General features: G+C 38.2%; 1 protein-coding gene across 2 annotated transcripts in view; it reads left to right on the top strand.

Moving 5' to 3' along the window:
- Positions 1–21,822, top strand: part of ptpro (protein tyrosine phosphatase receptor type O) — a 106,886-nt gene that overhangs the window by 61,207 nt on the left and 23,857 nt on the right. For both annotated transcript variants that reach the window (XM_007256014.4, XM_007256013.4), the window contains exons 7-16: positions 439–635; positions 1,931–2,051; positions 2,974–3,167; positions 5,222–5,333; positions 6,980–7,143; positions 12,967–13,087; positions 14,177–14,310; positions 18,188–18,326; positions 21,268–21,388; positions 21,552–21,620. In XM_007256014.4, coding sequence (XP_007256076.3) covers positions 439–635; positions 1,931–2,051; positions 2,974–3,167; positions 5,222–5,333; positions 6,980–7,143; positions 12,967–13,087; positions 14,177–14,310; positions 18,188–18,326; positions 21,268–21,388; positions 21,552–21,620 — 1,372 coding nt within the window. The remainder of the gene's footprint in view (positions 1–438; positions 636–1,930; positions 2,052–2,973; positions 3,168–5,221; positions 5,334–6,979; positions 7,144–12,966; positions 13,088–14,176; positions 14,311–18,187; positions 18,327–21,267; positions 21,389–21,551; positions 21,621–21,822) is intronic.

Raw genomic sequence — 21,822 nt, 5'->3', positions numbered from 1 at the left:
CATACTGAATGTAAAACATGGTGGTGGTAGTGTGATGGTCTGGGGCTGCTTTGCCTGAACAACTTGCTGTAATAGATGGACCCAGGAATTCTGCTGTTTATCAGACAATCCTTTTTTGCATAGGGCCAGATTGGTTAAGATAGCTTTTTCCCTTAATAAATAAAAACATTTAAAAACATTTTGTACTTTTTGTATTGTCTGGTATCAATATGTGCAAATATCTGATAATCTGTAGGTATGACAAAAAAAAAAAACCTAAATAAATCTCTAAGGGAGCAAATATAGTATATATTTCTATATAAAAAATGCAATTATTTCAGGCATAAAGGTACTGGACAGAGACTTCCACTTCACGCTTTCACCTTAAACACCAGTCTCTCCAGTTATCTCTCTGTCCTTCATAAATCAGATCTCATCAACAGTATCTCTGTGCTGCAGGTCCTACAGGTGAGTGGCTGGAGCAGCCAACAGAGCGTCCGCAGGCAGTGAGTGTAAAGATGTTAGGAACAAGCACCGCCTCTGTGTCCTGGGCTCCATCCATTCAGAGCCACAACGGCAGCCTGGTCTCAGTCGTGTCTCTGACCTGCCTCAAACCCAGCCTCAGCCAGCGCATGGAGAACACCTACTGCTCTGAGGTAAAACACTCACCTCACCTTTTCTCCTCTGTTTTAAGTGCAAGAATCAACAGTATCAACATTCTTTAATGTAAAGGTTTAAACCCCTGTAGTGACTCTTCAGCAGGAAAGAGGGGCTAAAGGAGAACACCTCATAAGAACCAGAACTACAGCTTTAAAATTTTAAAGTTACAAATGGGTCTGAGTGTGTTTCAGACTGTGGTTTTTAGAGTGAATGTCAATATGATATAGGGAAAAAGAAGATTAGAAATGTGTTGGTGCTCTAGTATACTGTAACAGTGGTATCATTGGACACATATTTTTCATAACCATTTCTTGATAAACTTTCATAACCAATAATTTACAGGTCCAAACCATGCTTTAGTCGTAAAATAAACGTCAAAATATTTCCTTTTCTGTTTTTTTAACACAGAAATATAGTGCAGTGAAAAGCTAGATTGATTGCTATCTGAGTAAAAAAATGGATGGTTCCTTGATATAAAGTTCAAATTTCAGCTCATGCTGCTGTGCCTTCAGCATCCGCAGCCTGAGAGAGTACACTTGTTCTGTATTAATGTGCTTTCTTCTTAGTGTGCTGGCTACCTACTGATGCTATATCATTAGTAGTGGAAAAAGAGGTTTTGGATGATTTCTCATGTATCAGAGGAGGCCTTTGTTTAGACCAGCATTTAAGAGTTGGTTAGAAAGTGTGTAATATAAGTTATGGTAAATAAGTATTCAGGTGTTGAACATCGTTTTGATAATGATTTGTTCATTTGAGGCTTTGTTTTACCTGAGGAGCCAAATCTTTTAAGACCTGTAGATCCAGATGTAAACATTTGGAAATACTTAAAACTGACTTAAAAATCCCTCAGCATTTTCGGTTTACTTAACTTATATTACCCTTCATGGTACAATGTTAATAAAATAATAAAAAGGGCTATAGTTACTGCTCTTTTTGCACCTCATATCCAGAGTTTTACAGAGTTTTATCACTCAAATAAATGATTCTGCACCCAGGACTGAATCTGGGCTCGTCTGAGGGACGAGAAAAGCTTTTGTCTGAACTGTGGATCGATTATTACTACTATTACTACCATTTCTACCATTTCTCATGTTATGTTAACTGGCTAGCGTTAGCTAAAGAGCTGTGCCTGTATTCTTCTTTTGTGGTCCTGTTCTACGCAGTGCTTCACAGCGCCTCTAGTGGTATGGTGAAAAATGCATACCGAAGGGGAAATAAAACTGGTCCAGCAGTAAGTCAGACTATATTAAACTGTTTCACTTTACTGATTTTCCCATCTTTTGTGTTACAGGAAAACACCACAAGTGACATCATCACAAACCTTACCCCAGGTGCTCAATACAGAGTGGTGGTATATCACACCAACGGACCTCTAATTAGCCCTCCCTCTGAACCAGTTATTATTGATATAGGTAAGTGTTTAAAGTAGGGTTGCAACTAATGTTTATTTTGGTAGTCGGTTTTTCCAATTAGTCAACCATTATTTCTGTCATGGTATTCAAAGAGCATTTAAAGCTAGGAACAGGAGCAGTACCCACAGGAAGCAGAGATGGAGGGCATCTCTACTTCCTGTGAGTACTGCTTCTGTTCCTAGTTTTAAATGCTCTTTAAATACCAGACATTTAAATCTGAGTGAAATTTGCTGATTTTCAGTGAGAAAATATGCAGTCTGTTGTGTTTTTTTTTCTTTGTAACCTAAAGTGAGCAGCCCTTAACCCTCCTCCATTTTGTGTAGTACATTGCTGTTACAAATTAACAATTAGTTTACACTGAAACTTGGAATCAACAGAATTTTGTAATTGACATCGTAGCCCTAAATTGAAGGTTACATTTTTCTTTGTTAGTTGTTTTCTTTGTTCAGATCTATAAAAGGGAAATTATTTTATATACGAGTTTACTTGCAAATTAAACATGTAAAAAAATAAATCATTATAAATAATAAATAAATATATATATATATATATATATATATATATATATATATATATATATATATATATATATGATGTTTTATATATAAATATAAAACATCATAAACTAAATAAGGTAAATAAGCATTTAGTGTTGTATTCTTTGTGTATAGCGCATTCTGTTTTTCTGCTCATATGTTCAATTTAGCTATAAAACAGTAAAAACTGTAAAGAGCACCTGTTCTCTGTAGGGAATATGTTCATATATTTAGTTTAGTTTTAGTTTTGCCCTCAAATGTGGGAGCATTTAGTATTGGCTATGTTTATCTTTCTTTGTCAGTGAACACTCTGTTCTGCTTGTTCCATACCTAGCTCTTGTTACCATATCATACTTGTCTAATGCTGATCCCTGTCTCTTCGGCAGAGCCAACAGGAGTGCGGGATCTGGTGGTGTATTCACTGAGTCCAACAACGGTCATACTGAGTTGGCAGAGGCCGTACCACGTTGCCTTCCGCAAATACGTGCTGCAGACTTTCTTCTTTAACTCGGCTACTCAAACTTCCCAGTGGACCACCTACTACGAGATCACAGCTACTGCATCTGTCATCGCCTCTGTGGTAATACTCCACTCAGCCCAGCCCTGAAACCTGTCCTGCTTTTGTGTTACGTTAATTAAGAAGAAATATACCCCACACAGTACATGAATGTTAATTACCGGTACCGGCCTGAAGTCCAGCCTGTAATACAGTGTAAAGTAGTCAAAGAAGGAGCTATAGCATCAAGGGTTTACACTGAGGTTAAGAGGATAAAGCATTCTGTTCATACAGTACTCAGCATAAAGATTACTGGTGTGTTTTTCCATACACCTGAAACCAGAATAATTCATAGAACGAATCATAATGCAAAGCATTACTCTTAACTCTGAACTGCTCTTTTAGCAGTTCAGAGTTAAGAGTAATGCTTAGCAAAATACTGGTAAAATTCTAATGTGGATTCAGTTTTTAAATGGTTAGGGTCAGGGTCAGAGTGTGGCTGATTATTTTTGCCAATCTGAGTATGACAGTCTAACTAAAGAAAAAAGAGACAGAATGTCTAACTGGGCTTTTCAGCAGATAAGAACATAAAACTGTTGGGGGCACATTTTTACATATTATTATCAAACATTTCCCCCACATTAGCTATGGGAGAATTTTCTGATACACATACAGATAGTACTAGTCACACTGGCTTTAATATAAATACAATAACAGAGTAAAGAGACTAAACAAGACTAAAAAGCGCTAGAGACACTCCTGAATGTAAAAATGCTCAACAAGCATTTTGGCAAATCGGATGGTCATAATATGTTCATCACTTTTTGTTGCTTTATGTATACAACACACTCCACAGCATATGATTAAACTGAAACTTCGCCTGATCCCAAAAACAGTTGTAGAAGTGTAAGAATTCCACAATGTATTCTCACTTTTACATAACTACACACATGGTAGTATGTATTCAGGTGGACAGTTCATTAACACACACTGTGGGAACAATATTAACAGATCGCCATTTAAATCATGCAACTCTGCATCAGTTACAGATTCTGAATGTCAGTTAAGCTCTAATAAGGCCCAGAATGTCGTTAAACCAGTGAGATACATCTAAATAATTACATTTTGAGGTGAGGACTGTGGAGTAGAAATGCCCCTCAGCTTGATGTACTAGCTTTAGATTTCTTATCTAATAGGTCTTGCTTTGTAAAAAAATAAATAAATAAAAGGCCTTCCTGATCTGTTGTTTTATTTCAGTCACCACAATAACAGTGTGAGTATGTTTACAAGAGTGTAGGTAATGCCTGCTGTAGTGCTGCTTACAGCAACAGCCAAAAAGCAATGGAGCATTAAATCAGTTTTGTGTAGCTTTAAGCAGTTGTGTTTTGTGTTTCTGGTCTGTGTGATCACAGTTTTGCGAATGAATGAAAATATAACCAGTCAAGCGAAGCACTCAATTTATTCAGTACATTTGTTTTTGGAGTGATGTGCTTTAACATGACACAATACAAGTACTTAAGAACTCAAATAAGACGTGAGGATTGGTTAGCCTTCATCCTCGTCTTCTGAAGTCATTGCTCATGCTAATACGTAAATGATATCCCAGCGAGTAGTTTCCTTTTTTTAATTATTATATTCATGCTTAATTGCTTGCAGCATAATTTAAATTGCCCTCTCACCCATTCAGTGGTGGAACAGCGTGCGGGTGTTTATTGGCTTTAAGTAAGAATTAAGGGCTGCTGAAGCAGTGAAGTAGGAACACAATACAGACGTTTAAACAAGGTCGGGGTAGAGGGCAGCGTTTACAAGCTAATTAAATCAGGGGGTGTAATGTGATACAGAAACAGATCAATGAGTGCAAAGGCCAGTCATCCCACCTGATCCTGAGCGTCTGATTGAAGTGGCCGAGCTACAGGGAGGCAGAGGGAGAGACAGGGATTGCTTTAGTAAAGGTATTAAATCAGGAGTGGTAATGGAGCTTTTGTTGGAAACACAGAAAAACTGTATTGATGTTCCTTTAACCATAACTTTAGGCTGCAAAGTGACTTTGTGCACAGAAGAAATCACTCCCAAAAAGCTCTTGCCTAAATGAAAGAGCATTAACCTTTTTTATATATATCTTCTTTCTCTCCAAACAGAGAGTGACGGACCTGTTGCCTGCATGGTACTACAATTTCCGGGTGACCATGGTAACCTGGGGTGACCCGCCACTCAGCTGCTGTGATGGCTCCACAGTGAGCTTCATTACTGGTAGGTTTATACAGCACTCAGCACCTGTTCTTGAGCACCTGCATATTACACCTGATATTTACATTTGCTTTGACTTCTGTTTACTTTCATCCATGTCTACATTTCAGGTCTGAAACACATTCTATGTTTTTCATAGGATGAGGATAAATTTGGACCAGTAATGAGGTTAAACTAATCTAAATAATGATGTGATTTCAAACAGGTGACTGGAGTTATGATTTGGTACCAAAGCATGAGCAAAAATGGGCAGTGAATCTCCAGCTTGTAACAAATATGTGAGATAATTATTGAAATATTTAAAAACAATGTTCACAGAAACATGGAAAGGGATTCACATAGTTCCTCTTTTAAAGTGCATGATAATATCATTAAACCAGCAAGAACTGCATTACAATACAGAGTAATATTTAAAAATATTAAAAATGTAAAACTTTTCAGTGCAACACGTAGTATTAACTATGCTATGGTGTAGATTTCTCTGGGGTCTGATGTATCTGCAATGGACCATCACACAGTGGAAAAACGTATCAGTATTCCATATCCGGTATGAATGCTGCAAAATACAGAAAGCCAGCATCTGTCATGGAGTGTCACTAAACTTCAGTGACTGCAGCATTAACGCAAAAATGTACATTGTGATCAATGATAAAACATATGCTTTCACCAAGACAATGCAAAACCAAATGCGGCACTCATTACAAAGACATGTCTGTGGAAGAAGAGGGTATTGAACTGGACCAAATAAATGTTATAAAGTATTGGAAGAAACATCCCTACAAGTAATTTTGAAATGTGTTACAGGCAGAGATGTATAAAGCACTAAAGCCCCAAACTTAAGTAACAGTTAGGCCTGTCACGATAACAAAATTTTCAGGACGATTTATTGTCCCAGAAATTATTGCGATAAGCGATAATATTTTCATTTTAAAGCGTCACTATAGATTTTTTTTTCCTGCTTTGAGGAGAGTCGGTCACAGTAATAATATACTAGCATAATAATACTATTACACCATTTTTTAGTATTAAGAACAGACATTGGGCTATCGTACGATAAGTCGATAACTTAATTATCTCGACAGGCCCAGTAACAGTATAAGTGCTCTGTCAAAATCAACAGTACAAGTCACTTCAGAAGAAGTTGAAGTGTTCTTCAAGCTCCACACTTAACTTACATCTTTTGTAGTTAAGTATAGTATAGTCTAAAATGTAGTAGTGAAGTACTGAAAGTAAAAGTATGGTACTGTGTTATGTAGTTTTTACAGAAAGCAGTGGAAAGTGAAAAGCAGAGCGGGAGCAGCGAGGTCTTCTTATAAGATCAGCTTGATCATATGGCTTTAGTGATAATGTGGGTTTGGAATGAATTGTATCTAACATTTTTATTATTGTAACAAGTAATAATGCAGCACATTGAAAACCTAGCAGATTAAATGTATTAAGCTCTTCCAAAATATGTAATAAAGTAAAAGTGAAAGATACAGCATTTTAGTACTAATTAACAGTGATTAAGGACAATTAGTGTCTCTGATTAGTATAAGACAGAGAGTAAAGTTTTTCCGTAATGTTGTGGTAGGCTATAGTACTGTATATTACATATGACTTTTTAATGTAGATGACAAAACAAAATGTATTATAATTTTTTTTCTCAGCTCCTGAGTCCCCCCACATCTCCTCAGTGGATTACTCTCACGGGGTCTTGTACGTGCGCTGGACCTACGGGGACCTTTTCACTGACCTTTCTCACTCCAGAATGCTCCACTGGCAGGTGGTGGCCGAGGGCAAGAAGGGCTCTAGGAGACGCTTCTCTACAGATGTAAGTCTCTGGACAACAGCGTTTAATCTATTCCGCTTTTTACATAATCACTTATATAATATCTGGGCAGCTTAGCAAGTGCTTCACTAACATCTATTACATTATGATAGTTTCCTCTGCATTTGTAGTAGCCATTTTTCTACTTTATCTGTATACAGTCACAGGGGGGACTATCGCCCCTGCCCAATGAAAAACGAGTATCTGCATTTTTGTTAATTTTTAGTTTACTATATAATTTGAACATGCAAACTGTCAGAATGTCTTGTTGAATGGACCAAAAGGAATTTTGGACAGCAAAAATAGAGTTTGTGTGGTCAGTCTATACACACGTAACCTGCATGCTGCCTGTATTTGTCATAAGGCTGGATAATAATTTTATAGCGATGTATATATCTTAGTGCTGGGCGGTATGGACAAAAATGTATATCATAGTATTTGTCAAGATTTGTTTCGACGGTTTCGCGGTATATCACAATACTTTTATTATAGTTATTAAAAATTAATAAAAATAGGCTCATATAGGTTTGCATTAGCAGAAAAACGGCTAATTAATGTAAACAATACGGCTTCATTTACAAAACTAAATATTTTAAATACTTCCATAAACACTATAAATAGACCTAAAATAGTCAGTGTCAGTGAAGAACAGCAGCAGGAGCAGGAGTTCCTCAGATAAAGTGCTGTTCTCATTTCTCTCCAGGCAGGACAGAGCTAGCTTTCAGTGTGTTAGCTTGTTATGCTAACTGGCTAGCGTTAGCTAGCAATCTGTATCTACTTCTTTGGCGGTGCTGTTCTTTGCGGCGCTCCACAGTCCCTTTAGCAGTATGGCGGTATGTAAAAAAATGCATACGTTCTAATTTCCTCTCCAGTATACCAGATGAACCGGTTTACTAGATGAACTGGTATACCGCCCAACACTAGTTTATCACATACCTGTCAAGTCTCCTGTTTTGGCCGGGAAACTACCGTATTTTACTCCTCTTTCCCGCCGTCCTCCCGTATTAGTATTTTCCCGTAAATTTCCCGTATTCTATTAAAATAAAAAAATATATATTATTGAGGAGACAGGGCACTGACCGCTCTGTGTCTCTTAACCAATCGTGGAGCCGATTCAAGGAGAAAGTCCCGACTTTCAGGAGAAACAGCCAATCAGCTTGCAAAGGAGGGTCAGTGTGGGGAATAATTGTAATTGTAGTGTGTAAGTGGTTCACTTGTGGTTATTTTAGATTTTTTTGTAAACCTGTCTTAAAATGTAAGGGATACTGAACCTTCGTTGGGCTGGTGGGACGGCTTTAAGCGGACAGAGGAAAATATCCCTTATTTTTAAATCTAAAACTTGACAGGTATGGTTTATCATGATCAAAAATATTTAAATAATGTTGATGTAAATGTTTTTTTTAATATTTTTAAATACTTCAATATTATTCAAAAAAACTGTGGATCAGTGTAATGTACAGACATAATATACATATCAGAGCGCACAGCTCTACCTAACCAGTCCAGGCACATTCAAGTGTGATGAAAGTGAGTAATTTGTAAGGGCTGGTGCCCGATCGAGGCGTCCTCCAGGGCATCGGAGGGCGCGCCAGGCCAGCGCCGAGGGTTAATTGGCTAATTATCAACACCTGCTTTCAACAGCTTATAAGCAACGCCAACTAGCCACTCGGCGCTGGATCTTTGAAGCTCGTGAGAGCGAATCTATGCCGGTTTTCCGAGCGAGCCCCGGCTCTCTATCTCTATCCCTTATTCCCTTCGAGTTTGGTGGAGCTGTGTAGAGCAGTGAGCTCCACGGCCGACATCTATCTGTCTCTAGTTTGGTGGAGCAGAGCGGTGTGCTCTTTCTGCCGCCCCTCTCGAGTCTCTGCGTGCGTGCGTGTGTGTTTGTTTCTCACCGCGAGGCACGTGGCTTGTTTACCTTCCCTCTCCCGCGCTGTTCCTCCCCTCTCTGGTGGAGCAGCGTTTAAATCCATAAGCACCTCAGTTTTGTTTTGTTTTCGCTGGAAGCCCCTTTTGTTTAGTTAATCCTTCACCTCGTCTCATAAGCGGAGGCCCTTTAAAGAGTGATTAAAGCGGCCGCGTCCCAATCCGCTCGCTGAGTTCGATCCCCGCGTGGAGCGGGGTTTAATAATAATAATAATTATATATATATATATATATATAATATTATTATATAATATTATTATATATCCTATTAATATATATATTAACGATTATATATTAATTCTTCTTCTTCTTCTTCTTCTTCTTCTTCTTCTTCTTATTATTATTATTATTATTATTATTATTATTATTATTATTATTATCCTTTTTTTGGGAGGTTTACCTGCTTGGAGATCTACTGCTCTGCACTTGGATTCTACAACCTTCTGGGCTGGAGAGCTATCGCTCCCCACCCATTACATAATTCAGCTCAGAAAAACAGTTAGCATTGCAGCTAACATTAACATCAGCCTGTTTACATACAGTGCTACACACTAAGGTTTTATTTTAGCTTAGCTCTATATTATTACATTATATTTGACTAATGACAAAAAAACTAGCAACGTCAGTGTATTTACGTCAGTGTAACACATTGCTGATGGTGGCTTTTATACTGTTACTAAAAAAATTAGGATAAATCATCATATCATATCATATCAGCCAAAATGAACAAATATATCAGTGTATCAGTTTTGGTCATATTGTCCAGCTCTAATTTAACACCACATTTACCGTCAGTTGCCACAATTCCTGTCACCTTTACCATTATACGGTGCTGCTATGTTGTGAAAAGGTGGTCTCAGGCTGTTCTGTGTGGTCTGGGATGGAGCATCTTCAGCACTGGTATCTAATGATGAATAGATGCTGCTGATTACATGCTTGATGTACTTTTGAGGCCTAATTAAGAAGGTGCAGGGTGACACTTGTGCCTTCCTCCGCTCGCTCTCTCAGTGCTCTGGCTGTACCCTATAATGAATCCAATTACTCACCACACATATTTATCTAACGCTGAGCAAAAGGATTAATTAGAGACTGCTAAATGTTTCCAGACAGAGATAGTAAGAGATGGCTATCCGCCCACCAGCTTTGCCGGCCACAGCCTGTTTCCTTATGCAGAAAGAGCTAAGGAAGAATTACTGTAGATCAACTTTTAGTGTGCTGCTTGTGTGTTTGAGCATAGGGGCATCATCTCTTCAGTTTATTCAAAAACCATTGCTTTACTTGTTTCTAAAGAGTATGGAGGCATATTCTTTATCATGGTTCTCGCAGCCTTAAATGCATGTGATGCAAGCAGACGCAGTGGGAGTAAATTACCACTGAAGGCTGCATTCATGCAGGTTCAGGCTCCAGATCAATCCTTTGTATGTTGCCATTGATTCCTAAGCCTCTAACATCCCCCATTATTATATTGTTAAGTCGATAGCTTAAATGTGTAGCTTGCCCTAAGAGCTGAAACATTAAAACATCCAGTCAAGCACATTTAATATTGTGATCAGAGTTGTTTCATGCTGCTTTACAGACTGTCTTTCCATATGTGAAAGATTTAATTGACTCACTAATTAACATTTTGATTGACAGAATATTCTGAGTGTAAGAAATGTACAGTACAGTAAATTAAAAAGAAGAACACTGCAGAGAATACTGCTGCCACATTTTGTCTATTGACTTAACATTTAACATAAAAACAGGAAGTATTTGATGCATTCTTTGAACTCCAGTATGTTTAGATGTTGTAGTTGTATTTAAAGTTGTACTACAGCACCTAAATATCTAAACTTGTCAGCATTTTTAACTACAAAAAAAAACAAAATACTGGTATATCAGCAATAGCAGGTTTGCTATGTAATTAAAAAAGTATTGAGTGTACCGCCTGCAGTTCTTCTATCGATGCATCCTTACTTTATATTAGGCTTTTCAAATGTTTTAGAAATCTGGAAAACTTGGACTTTTAGAGACTTTTTCCAGTCATGGAAAAATTATACAATTGCTAGGAATGTCCTGCAAATATTAGTTAATTCCAAAATAATATGAGCTATTAAGCAAGTAATATTATACAAATTTCCTATTTATTAGTTACAGTGGTGTGAAAAGGTATTTGGAATAATATCAGGTATCATACAAAGTATAAAAAGCACTTTTTTTAAATGATCATTTTATTTGTGAAAGGAAAAAACTATCCAAACAAACCTAGCCCTGTATGAAAAAGTGTTAGCCCCCTAAACCTAATAATGTCATATTGGGGACAGGACTCACGTAGACAGGACAGTAGCCACGTAGACAAAACCATACCATAAACGGAAACAGTCCAGAGAATCATACACGGGAAGGCCAGCAGCAGAGGTAGACAAAAAGGCAAAAACAATAAACAGTCCACGTCAAACACGGTAAATCCAAACAGAAGGGAGCAGGCAAAAATCGGCGTAAAAAAAAAAACAAAGAACAAGGTCATACACGAAAAATACAGAGATAGAGAACGCTCTAACGCTTTGTAATGAGGATAAACCAACAATACTCGGCACAGGTGTGTGAGTGAGGAGCTCTTTTATAGTGCCAGTAATCAATACTCAGGACTTCCTGGAGGAAGCAGGTGATGGTTATGTGATCGTGTGTGTGTGTGTGTGATGTCAGCGGGTGGTGCGTTCTGGGTAGTGTAGTTGATAAACTGAGAACCTCCGTTAGAGCTGAGTGTGGGAGAAACAGTAGCGCTTTCAGCACCAGACGTGACAAATAAGGTTCAGTCTTACAGGTTTGCACCACATGTAACGGGACACACACCTTCCAAAATGTTCCACTTTTGTTACGTGAGTTCAATTACTATTTATCCAAAGCTCTGGGGATCATCAAGATGTTTGTTGGTAAATGTAAATTGGGCAGTTGCGTTCTTTTGGGACAGCAATGTTTTTTGCTTTGGAACTCTCTCATTGATATCATTATCGATCAGTCTCTTTCTTTTTTTGAATCATTAATACTGACCTTTACTGAGGCAAGTGAGACCTGCAGTTTTTAAATGTTGTTCTGGGTTCTTTTGTGACCTCCTGGATGAGTTGTTCATTCCCTTTGGAATAATTCTGGTCGGCCAGTCACTCCTGGAGGTCCTGAAGTTCATCAGTGTTCCATGTTTTCTCCAGTTGTGAATAACAACTCTCACTGTGGTCTGCTGGAGTCCCAAAGCCTTAGAAATGACTTTGTAACCTTTTTAGCATAATAGATGATTAATGATTAATGTTTTCTCATCTGTTTTTACATGTCTTCACATCGCTGCATAATGTAGTGCTCTTTTTTTATCTGCTTCATGTTGTCAGACAGGTTCTATTTCTTTCTACCAGTCTGGCAGTAATCAGGCCTGGTTGTGGTCATTAATCACAGTTAATTTATGGAGGCTAACACTTTTTCTTGAAATGAAAAAATTAACTTTTTCTTTTAATGAAGTCATTTATATTTACTCAGGTTATATTTGTCTGATATTAAAGTTTGTTTGATAATCTAAAAAAAATAAGTATGACACGCCACTGTATATACAGACAGAAGCCTTACTGGAGGGATTCTGACAATAGCTCTAAGGTCTGAAGAGACTGCAGAATTCATAATCAGAGTAAAAATTGATTGACAGTTATAACAAGATGATTACGTACAAAATATTACCTCCTTTTTTTGTGAACTTCAGTTAAATAAAGAACGATTGTGTACTATTAAAAAGCAGGTCATATTTTGAGAGTAAAATGATAAAACTTGTATTAAATCTACTATCATGTAACTGCTGTTGTAATGAGCAACTCATCCACAGCTAAATCAAAAAATTAGTTATTCCGTTATTTTCAGTGTTTTTCTTTCTCCTCTCTACAGGTGACTCGTAACATGATGAAGGCCACGCTAGCCCTCCCTCCCGGCGACATCTACAACCTGACAGTCACCGCATGTACTGAGCGCAGCCGCAACACCTCCATGCCCCACATCATGAAACTGGGTCAGTAGTTGACCTCCACCTTTTCCACACCTCTGTCTCTCTCAGTGTCAGCCAGTCATCCTGAAAAAAGCATGAGTGTTACTGAGCGAGCATTACCGCTGCATAGCAGAGAAAATCCTCGCTTGATGTTCACTCAGAAACATCTTCACCTTCACAGTCGACACGTCCCTGATTTGATGTTTACTTCGCTCTCAGAAGCTGAAAGCTCGGCTCCTTCTGACGGAAAAAAGTGACATAGGAACATCAGAGAGCAGAAAATAGCACAGTATCAAACACGACCGGTGATTCTTTGATGCGTTGCTCGTCCAGAACCTGCATGGAAATATTAGCATGTCAAAGAAAAGCTGCTGATGTGAAGAATGTACTGAGACCTTAGACCACACTTTATATTAGAGATCCAGCTTTCTGTTCCTCTAAACCAGTTTCAGTTTCTGTAGGCCACAGTGACCACACAGTGAAGACGTGAGAGCATAAAAGAAATAGTATATTTTTGTTATTTATTAATATTATAAATTGCACTAACATTTTATACATGGTGCCCACAGACAGTACATTGCAAAAGGCAGGCAGACTTTCAGTAAACAAAAAAATACAAAATTAGATCACCTGTCTTTACCATCCTAGCCCTGCACAGCTTATATTTGTTAGCTTATATAACAGTTTATTGTTGTAAAGTATGCGAATGGAGTGTAAAAATTAACTTAAACCTGCCGTTTATTAGCTCTTCCAGTTGTCACTTTATTGCAGAGCAGCAGGTTTGTTACAGCTGCTGAAAAGAGGAAACACTCTTTGCTGTTTGTATAAAGTTATTAATAGAACAGTATTAGCATTAGGTGCTAACCACACTGCTAGCTCATTCGCTCTTCAGAAGTGAGTATATCGATCTGTAGCCTGCATGTTTACAGTGTTAAAACAAGCTACGTGGGACAAACTGCTAGCTGATAGTGCCCTGGCTCACCAGAACACTCATAGTTCCTCATTGTAGAGCTGTCTGGGAGCCTACAGCTTACTGTACTTTTTAATGCTTTTTTACTGGAAGTTACTTGGTGTGTAGTGCAGTCACCACATGCTTTTTGTTGACTGTAACAGATCCAGCACCCCCCAGGTCTCTGTACGCAGTCAACGCCACGCACTCTGCCGTCACCCTGCTCTGGACTGAGGAGGGAGTGGTGGACTTCTACCAGGTCAGCTGCAAACAACTAGGACCCAACAAACCTCTGAAGGTATGGAGTTATCCTTACAGCACGAGGACGTGTTCAGTTAAGATTCAGTTAGCTCAGATTAGACCACAACTTCTCTACCTTGCTGTGTTAATTAGGCTGTTACTGTGGAAACCTATTTGTATGATGGATTTAGCTGGTGCGTGGGAAAGCTGCAAAAAAAAAAAAAATCACAAATTAGCTCAGGGAAATGTACTTATTTTCTCTCATGTGTAATAAAAGCAGAATCTTTTTATTATAGAAGATTTACACTAATACAAAATTAACCATCATAGCTATAAGCAGTGATCTCAAAAGCACGACAAACTCTTAGACTATGAGACTAATTATGAATTGTAGCTCATTGAGAAAAGGTGGTACATACTTCATTGGGTTTAGTGCCATTTATGTACATTGTTATCAATACTAACAGTTTTTCTTTATTTAAACATGTATATATTGAGTGTAAATTAAATGTGCATGTGATTCATTCATTTAAAAGCTGTCTGAAACTATGCAGTGGTTGGATGGTTCCCCCTTATATATAAGTCTTGGTTCTCTCAAGGTTTCTTCCTCCTCCAGCTCTGAGGGAGTTTCTCCTTGCCTCTGAGCTCACTGAGGGTTCTGTATTATATGTTCAGTGTTTTGTCTGATTCTGTAAAGCTGCTTTGTGACATCAGTTGTAAAAAGCGCTATATAAATACATTTTATTTGATTTGATTAGGGTATTATATAAACTATGCAGTTATGGGTTTATTAGAGTTTTTCTGATCGGAAATTTGGGAGCAAATGGTAAAATTCAGATACATTTAATTTTTTACTCAAATTTATTACATTAGCATTTAGAGTGAGATATTGATTATATAAATATCTTGATCAGCATTACAAACGCAATTCTGTATATCTATTAGGTTATGATAAAAAGAGAATATAAAATGCAAATATTTTGATTAGCCTAGAGTCAAAACACTGTTCATTTGGAGTTTACTAAATCATCACCATCAAATATCAGTCTAAAACATCACTTTAATCTGATACTGATATCATTGTGTTCCTTTGTGCTTGTAATATAAATAGAATAGCAAAATAATCTTGTAAAGCTTTAAAAGGAACCCATTCAATTTAATCAAATGATCATGCCAGAAGATGAGAAATGTAGAGCAACCTACACTACTATGGACTTTACCATCAACCTCAGTCATCAAACATATCAAGGGTGGTTCTTATCTGTTGTGGATGCAGCATGGTGCTCAATTCGTAGTGCTAGATCGTCCACATTGCTTGATATTCATATCTCTTGCACTGCTGTCCGTGGCAACCAAGTGTTCTCAGGCCATCCCCCTAGGTAACATTTCATGATCAGTTTACATACTGCTATCCCATAACATTTGCCATGTATAAGTAAATATCTATTAAAATAAGTATTTGATATGCTGGCGTGTTTGAAAGTTGTCCCACCTGCAAAGAATGGAGAGGTCTGTCATTTTTACCATAGATACACCCCAACCTTTCTACCAGTGCCAAGACCAAAGTCCTGTCTAAGAAAACCAGGGACAAAATTGTAAGATATTGCCTTAGGATGATTCTGAGAAAGGTCAGAAATCAGTCCAGAACTACAGGGGAGGATCGCCGTGTTTGGGGGCAGAAGAGGGATGTGTACAACCCCAAGAACACTGTCACAACCGTGAAGCATGGGGGTGGAAGCCACTTCACTCTATTGAAGAGAGGATGGATGTGATCATGTATCAAGTATTTTTTGGCCAACTACCGGAATTGGAGCATTGAAGATCAGGTCATTAAAGGTCATAGCCGGGTCTTCCAGCACGACAATGACCCGGACCACACAGTCAAGGAGTACAACTAAGGAGTGGCTCCATAAGAAGCATTCAAAAGTCTCGGAGTAGCCTAGCCAGTCTTCACACCTGAACCCTATAGACAAGCTTTAGAGGATGATGAAACTCAATGTTGGCCAGTAACAACCCCAAACCTGAAAGATCTGGAGGAGATCTGTATGGAGGCAAAATTCCTGCTGCATTGTGTGCAAACTTGATCAAGAACTACAGGAAATGCCTGACCTCTACTTGTAATTGGAAACAAAGGTTTCTGTACCAAACATCTAGTTGTGTTTTTCTATTGTATTAAAAACTTAATTCATATAATAAAATGCAAATTAAATATTTAAAAATCATACTTGTTATACATGTTATACATGCCTCTCACAGTTGAAGTGCATCTACAATAAAAATTACAGACCTCTCCATTCTTTGTAGGTGGGAAAACATGTAAAATCTGCAGCGTATCAAATACTTATTTTTCGCACTGTAGTCAAAGACAGTGGAACAGGTTTTAAAGCAACTGCTGATCAGTTAAGAAGAGAAGCTTTGTTGATGTTCAAAAAAGAGGCACTGTGTACATACTGAAAGGTAGCTGCATGAATTAACTAAAAAAAAAACATCCCGACTGACGTATGTCTTATGTCAGTTCATGTTAGTCTTTTAATGACACCTAATGTGTTTTTATATCTGTAAGTGTCTGCTCAGTTTGACAAGTCTGACACCCTTAGACACAAAATCTGCCAGGTTGAAGCTTAAGGGCCACCCACAGGCTCCAATAGCCTCAACTGCCTCTCACAAGTTATTCAAACATTTTGCAATAAACACAGAGGAAAATATTGACACCGGCAGCTTTTCCGTGCTTCTAGGCATCGTGCATGGTGGATAAAGCACAGTCACGACGCCTCCGGGGACTGTCACAGGGGCTCTGTAGTTTATTAGAGTCATTAAAAAAGTAGTGAGTTTCATGTGGGTGATTCACTCGGTTGCCACGGCAGCAGAAATCAGAATGCCCGGGGGATGCAGGGCACGACGGTTGTTCATTTGTTAACGTATGCCCACATGCCATCATCAGCACAGATGCATCTGCTCCAGCCATAACCCCCCACTTCCTCTAAACTGCAGTGGAAACCTGATTAAACAATGCAGTCAGGAAAGTTTAATAGGTTGAGCATGTCACTCTCACTGTTTAGTGGAAAAATGATGAGGAAGGTGTGAAGCATTGTCTGGTAAAGTTTAGTTAGTTAAGTTCATTTTTGGTTGTTTCAGTAATTTTGTCTTAGACAACTAGAAAAAAGTATATGCATTTAGAAAACAGCTGGCATTGAAATTTGATCCAGTTACTCAAACAAAACAATACAATAAGCTTACAATATTCTAACAGCAATATCATAAAAAACAAGATACACAATATGTTTACATGTATGTTTTTTTAATGAATGCATTCAGCTACTTTAAATTGCGCCTGTTGTACAGCTGGTTTAGTCCCAGTAGAAAATTATTCAGTGTCCATTAGAATAGAACTCTCTGGTGCTGATAAACATGAACCTATTGGCACCATACCTGCTACCAGGTGTGGGCTAGAAGGGTATACACCCCTCTACCCAGCATTGAGCTGTGAAGCAGTGATGCTGTCTTCTCTGGAATTATAATATTGAGATGAGTAATAATGTAATCTAATGTTTTTTGAAGCAGACTCTTAAAAAAAACAAGATAAAGTATTTTAATACCTTTGATTTCAGAGTAAACAGTAGATAAGCAGATCATATAGGTGTACTTACTAAACAAATTATTAGGATTACAATGAACAGCAATAATTTTTCATCCACTAATGCACCTCATCACAAAGCAAAGTCCAAATCTACAAATAAAAAGAAAGAATACCTGAAAGGTGTACTTGACAAATCTGAAGGAATTGGGAAAAATAGTTTTCAGCATCTTGTTGAATTCATGAATCCAGGAAGAATTGAAGCTACTTTTGAGAGTAAAGCATGTGTGTATCCAATAACGGTATGCTGTTCCTAATAATATATAATATTTTTATAATAAATGGTCTTTGTCTGTTGCAGGCTGGCGAGCCACTGACAGCACTCACACACGTTTTGACTGTGGGTAACCTGCAACCCTCCACCTCCTACAACTGCAGTGTGACCAGTTACAGCTACAGCACACCCAGCGAGCCCACCTACATCACCATCTCCACCCTCGGTAAGTTACAGAACTCATTACAGGACATTTTATTGGAATTAGAGGTGTGCCAAAAAATCGATTCACATAAGAATCTTGATTCTCATTTACTACGATTCAGAATCGATTTAAAATGTCCCAAAATCGATTCTGAGGGGCGGGTTTTAGACTGATTTTGGGCTGGGTATTTTTGTTGGACCTGGCAACCCTGGGGATAGCGCTTGTCCTTTCAAACGGAGATCTTCCAGACACACACAGAGCGTAGGTGTTTGAGAATCACCGGTAAGATGGCAGAACAAGCACTATATTACCTTAGATTAACGTGTAGTTTCAATGTTTTATGGCAGAATGCTTCATAACAAGCATAAAAAAGATCGCTAGTAGTTAGTTTCAGTAACTGTTAGCTAGCTAACTAGCTAACTTTCCAGTTCCACCTTAAATAACGCTACAGGTGGCAGCGGGCTGCAGCATTTAAGGCGGAACAGAAAAATACAATAAGCTAATCAGAGCTAATTTCAGCTCCTCATCACAGAGGAATTAAGGAATGGACCATATGAATTAATTTCTCCACCTCCTGCCCCCTTTCTGAAGAAATACAACGACCTTAAATTAACTAGTTAATCAGCAGCTGCTCCTGAACTTTAGCGCTCCACTGCTATCATCACATCAGCCCAGCAGCGTCACCTACACACCACCGCTAGTAGCCTGGTAATAAAGCAGTGTTATTTATTATTTATTTATTGTTCATTAACGTCATTGTGATATCCCAGTGATTCCTCTGTCACTGAGGACCCACATTCCTGCACATTTTATTGTTTTTGTAACACATTACTTGCTCCAGGACCAGTGTATATTATGGAGGGTTTTTTTTCAATACGATTCATAAGCCAGAAGCAGAAATATTTATAATTCAAATCGTTTTGAATCAAAAATCGATTTTGAATCGAATCGTGGCCCCCAAAATCGGAATCGAATCGAATCGTGAGATAGTAAACGATTCCCACCCCTAATTGGAATATCCATTTTATTGTTCCTTTCAATAGAAAATAGGCCTGATGTTTTTCATATAAAATATCATTAGCACATTGTGGTTAAAGCGCACGAGTAAAACAGCAGCAACTTCCTCTGGCTGATAATAGACAACAGAGACACTGAATAACTAAATCTCCACTCGTTAAGTTTTTAGTCAGTCTGAGTGAGAACCGTAATATAGTATGATCTCCCGATACATCTTTTCATGAGAGCTACAAGTGGATTAGCCGATTAAGACGCTGGCACTGTGGCCTTAAGATCACCAGTTTGAGTTCCAGGTCATCAGCAGCTGAAGCCCTACTCTCTGAGTGGATAGATGGCTCTCTCTCACCTCCATTGCTCTTATTGGTCAGCATAGTCGTGCGTTATCTGATGTATCAGAGCTAGGGATCAGGCGCATTCTTCTGAGCACGTTTACTGTACAGTGAAGCTGCATTAACGACAGTTGGAAGAGAGGCTCATCTGAGCCTTCTATTACTGGGAGCATTAAAAGGGGGTCCAGAGAGTCGGTGGGTTAATTGGTTAAACTGAATTGGAGATTAAATTTATCTATTTATGGACAGTGTCACTGTTTGTTTTGATCCTGATCACTAAAATGTCTAAAGAACAGCAGTGATTATTATGTCACATATTTACAGCACGTTCCTGGAACATTATTTCTCATATACGTTACATTACATTACATTAAATTAAATGCTAGCTGGAAAGATACTTATTGGTTCATCTGCTGAGTTTGACTCCTTCTAGGGAGAGCAAATTTATTTATGTGAGTGGCTGAACTTAATAAAAGTTGCTTGTGAGAACAAAAACTCGACATTTACAAAGCGGGAACAGATACCTTTATCCATACTTTTGCCACACCAGGGCTACATTCAGTACCACTGTAACAGAGGGGATAAAAAATAGCAAGCAAGCGGTATAAAGGTTTGTGCCACCTGGAAAATTGCTGTTTTTACAGAATAAAGTGAGGAAAGTCATGCCAGTGTTGCACAAATTGTGGAAGTCATGTTAATTTTAACATGTAAAAGCAGGTCTTACCGCTGGGTGGTGGTGGGGAGGTTAGCTAACTAAGTTAAGTAAAGTTAAGTGCTGGATGTTAATCTACACAGATTCTCATCTGAAAACTGTTTATTTGGGTGGGGAAAGCGCTTTTGTTTATTTGCAATAAGCTTAGATTTCCAAATCTCTCCAGCAATAGGCTGGAGTATTAGCATTAGCAGCTAACCGCGCCAGGAGTGCTAGCCAGGGTTAGCTGCAGACTACAGGCCGAAAATTCTCCCCTCTGAACGGGGAAATAGCAGTTATGCTAATACTACTCCTGTATAAACACTGCAAATTGGCAGAGTGGCTTTACTGCTCCTTACAACCTGACTGATAAAATTCATACACAAGACACACTGGATTATAAGGCATACTGACGATTTTTGGGAAAATTCAAGAATTTTAAGTGTGCCTTATAGTGCGAAAAAGATGGTATATGTAAAGCACCAAATTTTTATTTTATTATTTTAGGAAAACTAAAGCTTTTAAAACTAAAGCTTTGGTGTATTTAAAGTTTGTACTGTGTTGTTCTATTCAAAGAAATGTTGATAATTCTCTTAGTATTAGCAGATTTTGTTTAGACTGTAAAGAATTTCTGTCTCATTGGATTTAAAAGCACAAAGCTTAACTAGATCAAGCTTAACTAATCTCTTCTGTATCCTGAAGGTGGGAAAAACACCATGGGTGCATGCACATATTGTTCTACAGCATTTTTATTCTTCTAGCTTTAAACCACATTATCAGAAATTACTTCCCTCACTAGTGTGTGTTTTCCATCTTCTCCTCTGAAGTTACTGTTGTTGAGATAAATTTTCTGACAATGACAGCATTAAAAATAATTTCCTGTGAAACTGGTTTTAACTGAGGTGTGTGTGTTTTTGTGTTACAGCCCGGGAGATGAATCCCAGTGTAGCTGCAATCTCAGCACTGGCAGTGCTCAGTGTGCTGCTCATCAGTCTGCTGGTGCTCTTCCTGCTGGTGCTGCGCAAGAAGCACATGCAGATGACCAGGTGAGAGCTTAGGATTTTTATATTAATTATTAAAACCCTTAACATGTAAGTTCTACAGTTGTACTCTTGATGTTGTTCTGATAACACAATGGCCTCTGCTTATTTACACTGGTTTACTGTAAGGTACTAAAAGGCAGCCCTGGTGTATTTGTTTTTATTACAGAGAGTGTGGAGCTGAAACGTTCGTCAACTTTGCCTCTTTCGAGCGGGATGGCAAACTTCCCTACAACTGGTAGGAGTCCTCTTTATCCCTATAGAGTAAAAATAAATGAAATGTTAAATAGAAGTTAAATGTCAGTATATAAATGATAGAGATAAGAGATGACAGAAGTCACACACATCAGCCAGTCACAGACAGAGAGAGAGAGAGAGAGAGAGAGAGAGACAGAAAGCCGCAGGATTTTTAATCTGGCCCTTAAACTCAAACGCACGTG

Source organism: Astyanax mexicanus, chromosome 2, assembly GCF_023375975.1.
Source record: "Astyanax mexicanus isolate ESR-SI-001 chromosome 2, AstMex3_surface, whole genome shotgun sequence".
NCBI classification, from domain to species: domain Eukaryota; kingdom Metazoa; phylum Chordata; class Actinopteri; order Characiformes; family Acestrorhamphidae; genus Astyanax; species Astyanax mexicanus.
This window is presented reverse-complemented; position numbering and strand designations above follow the sequence as displayed.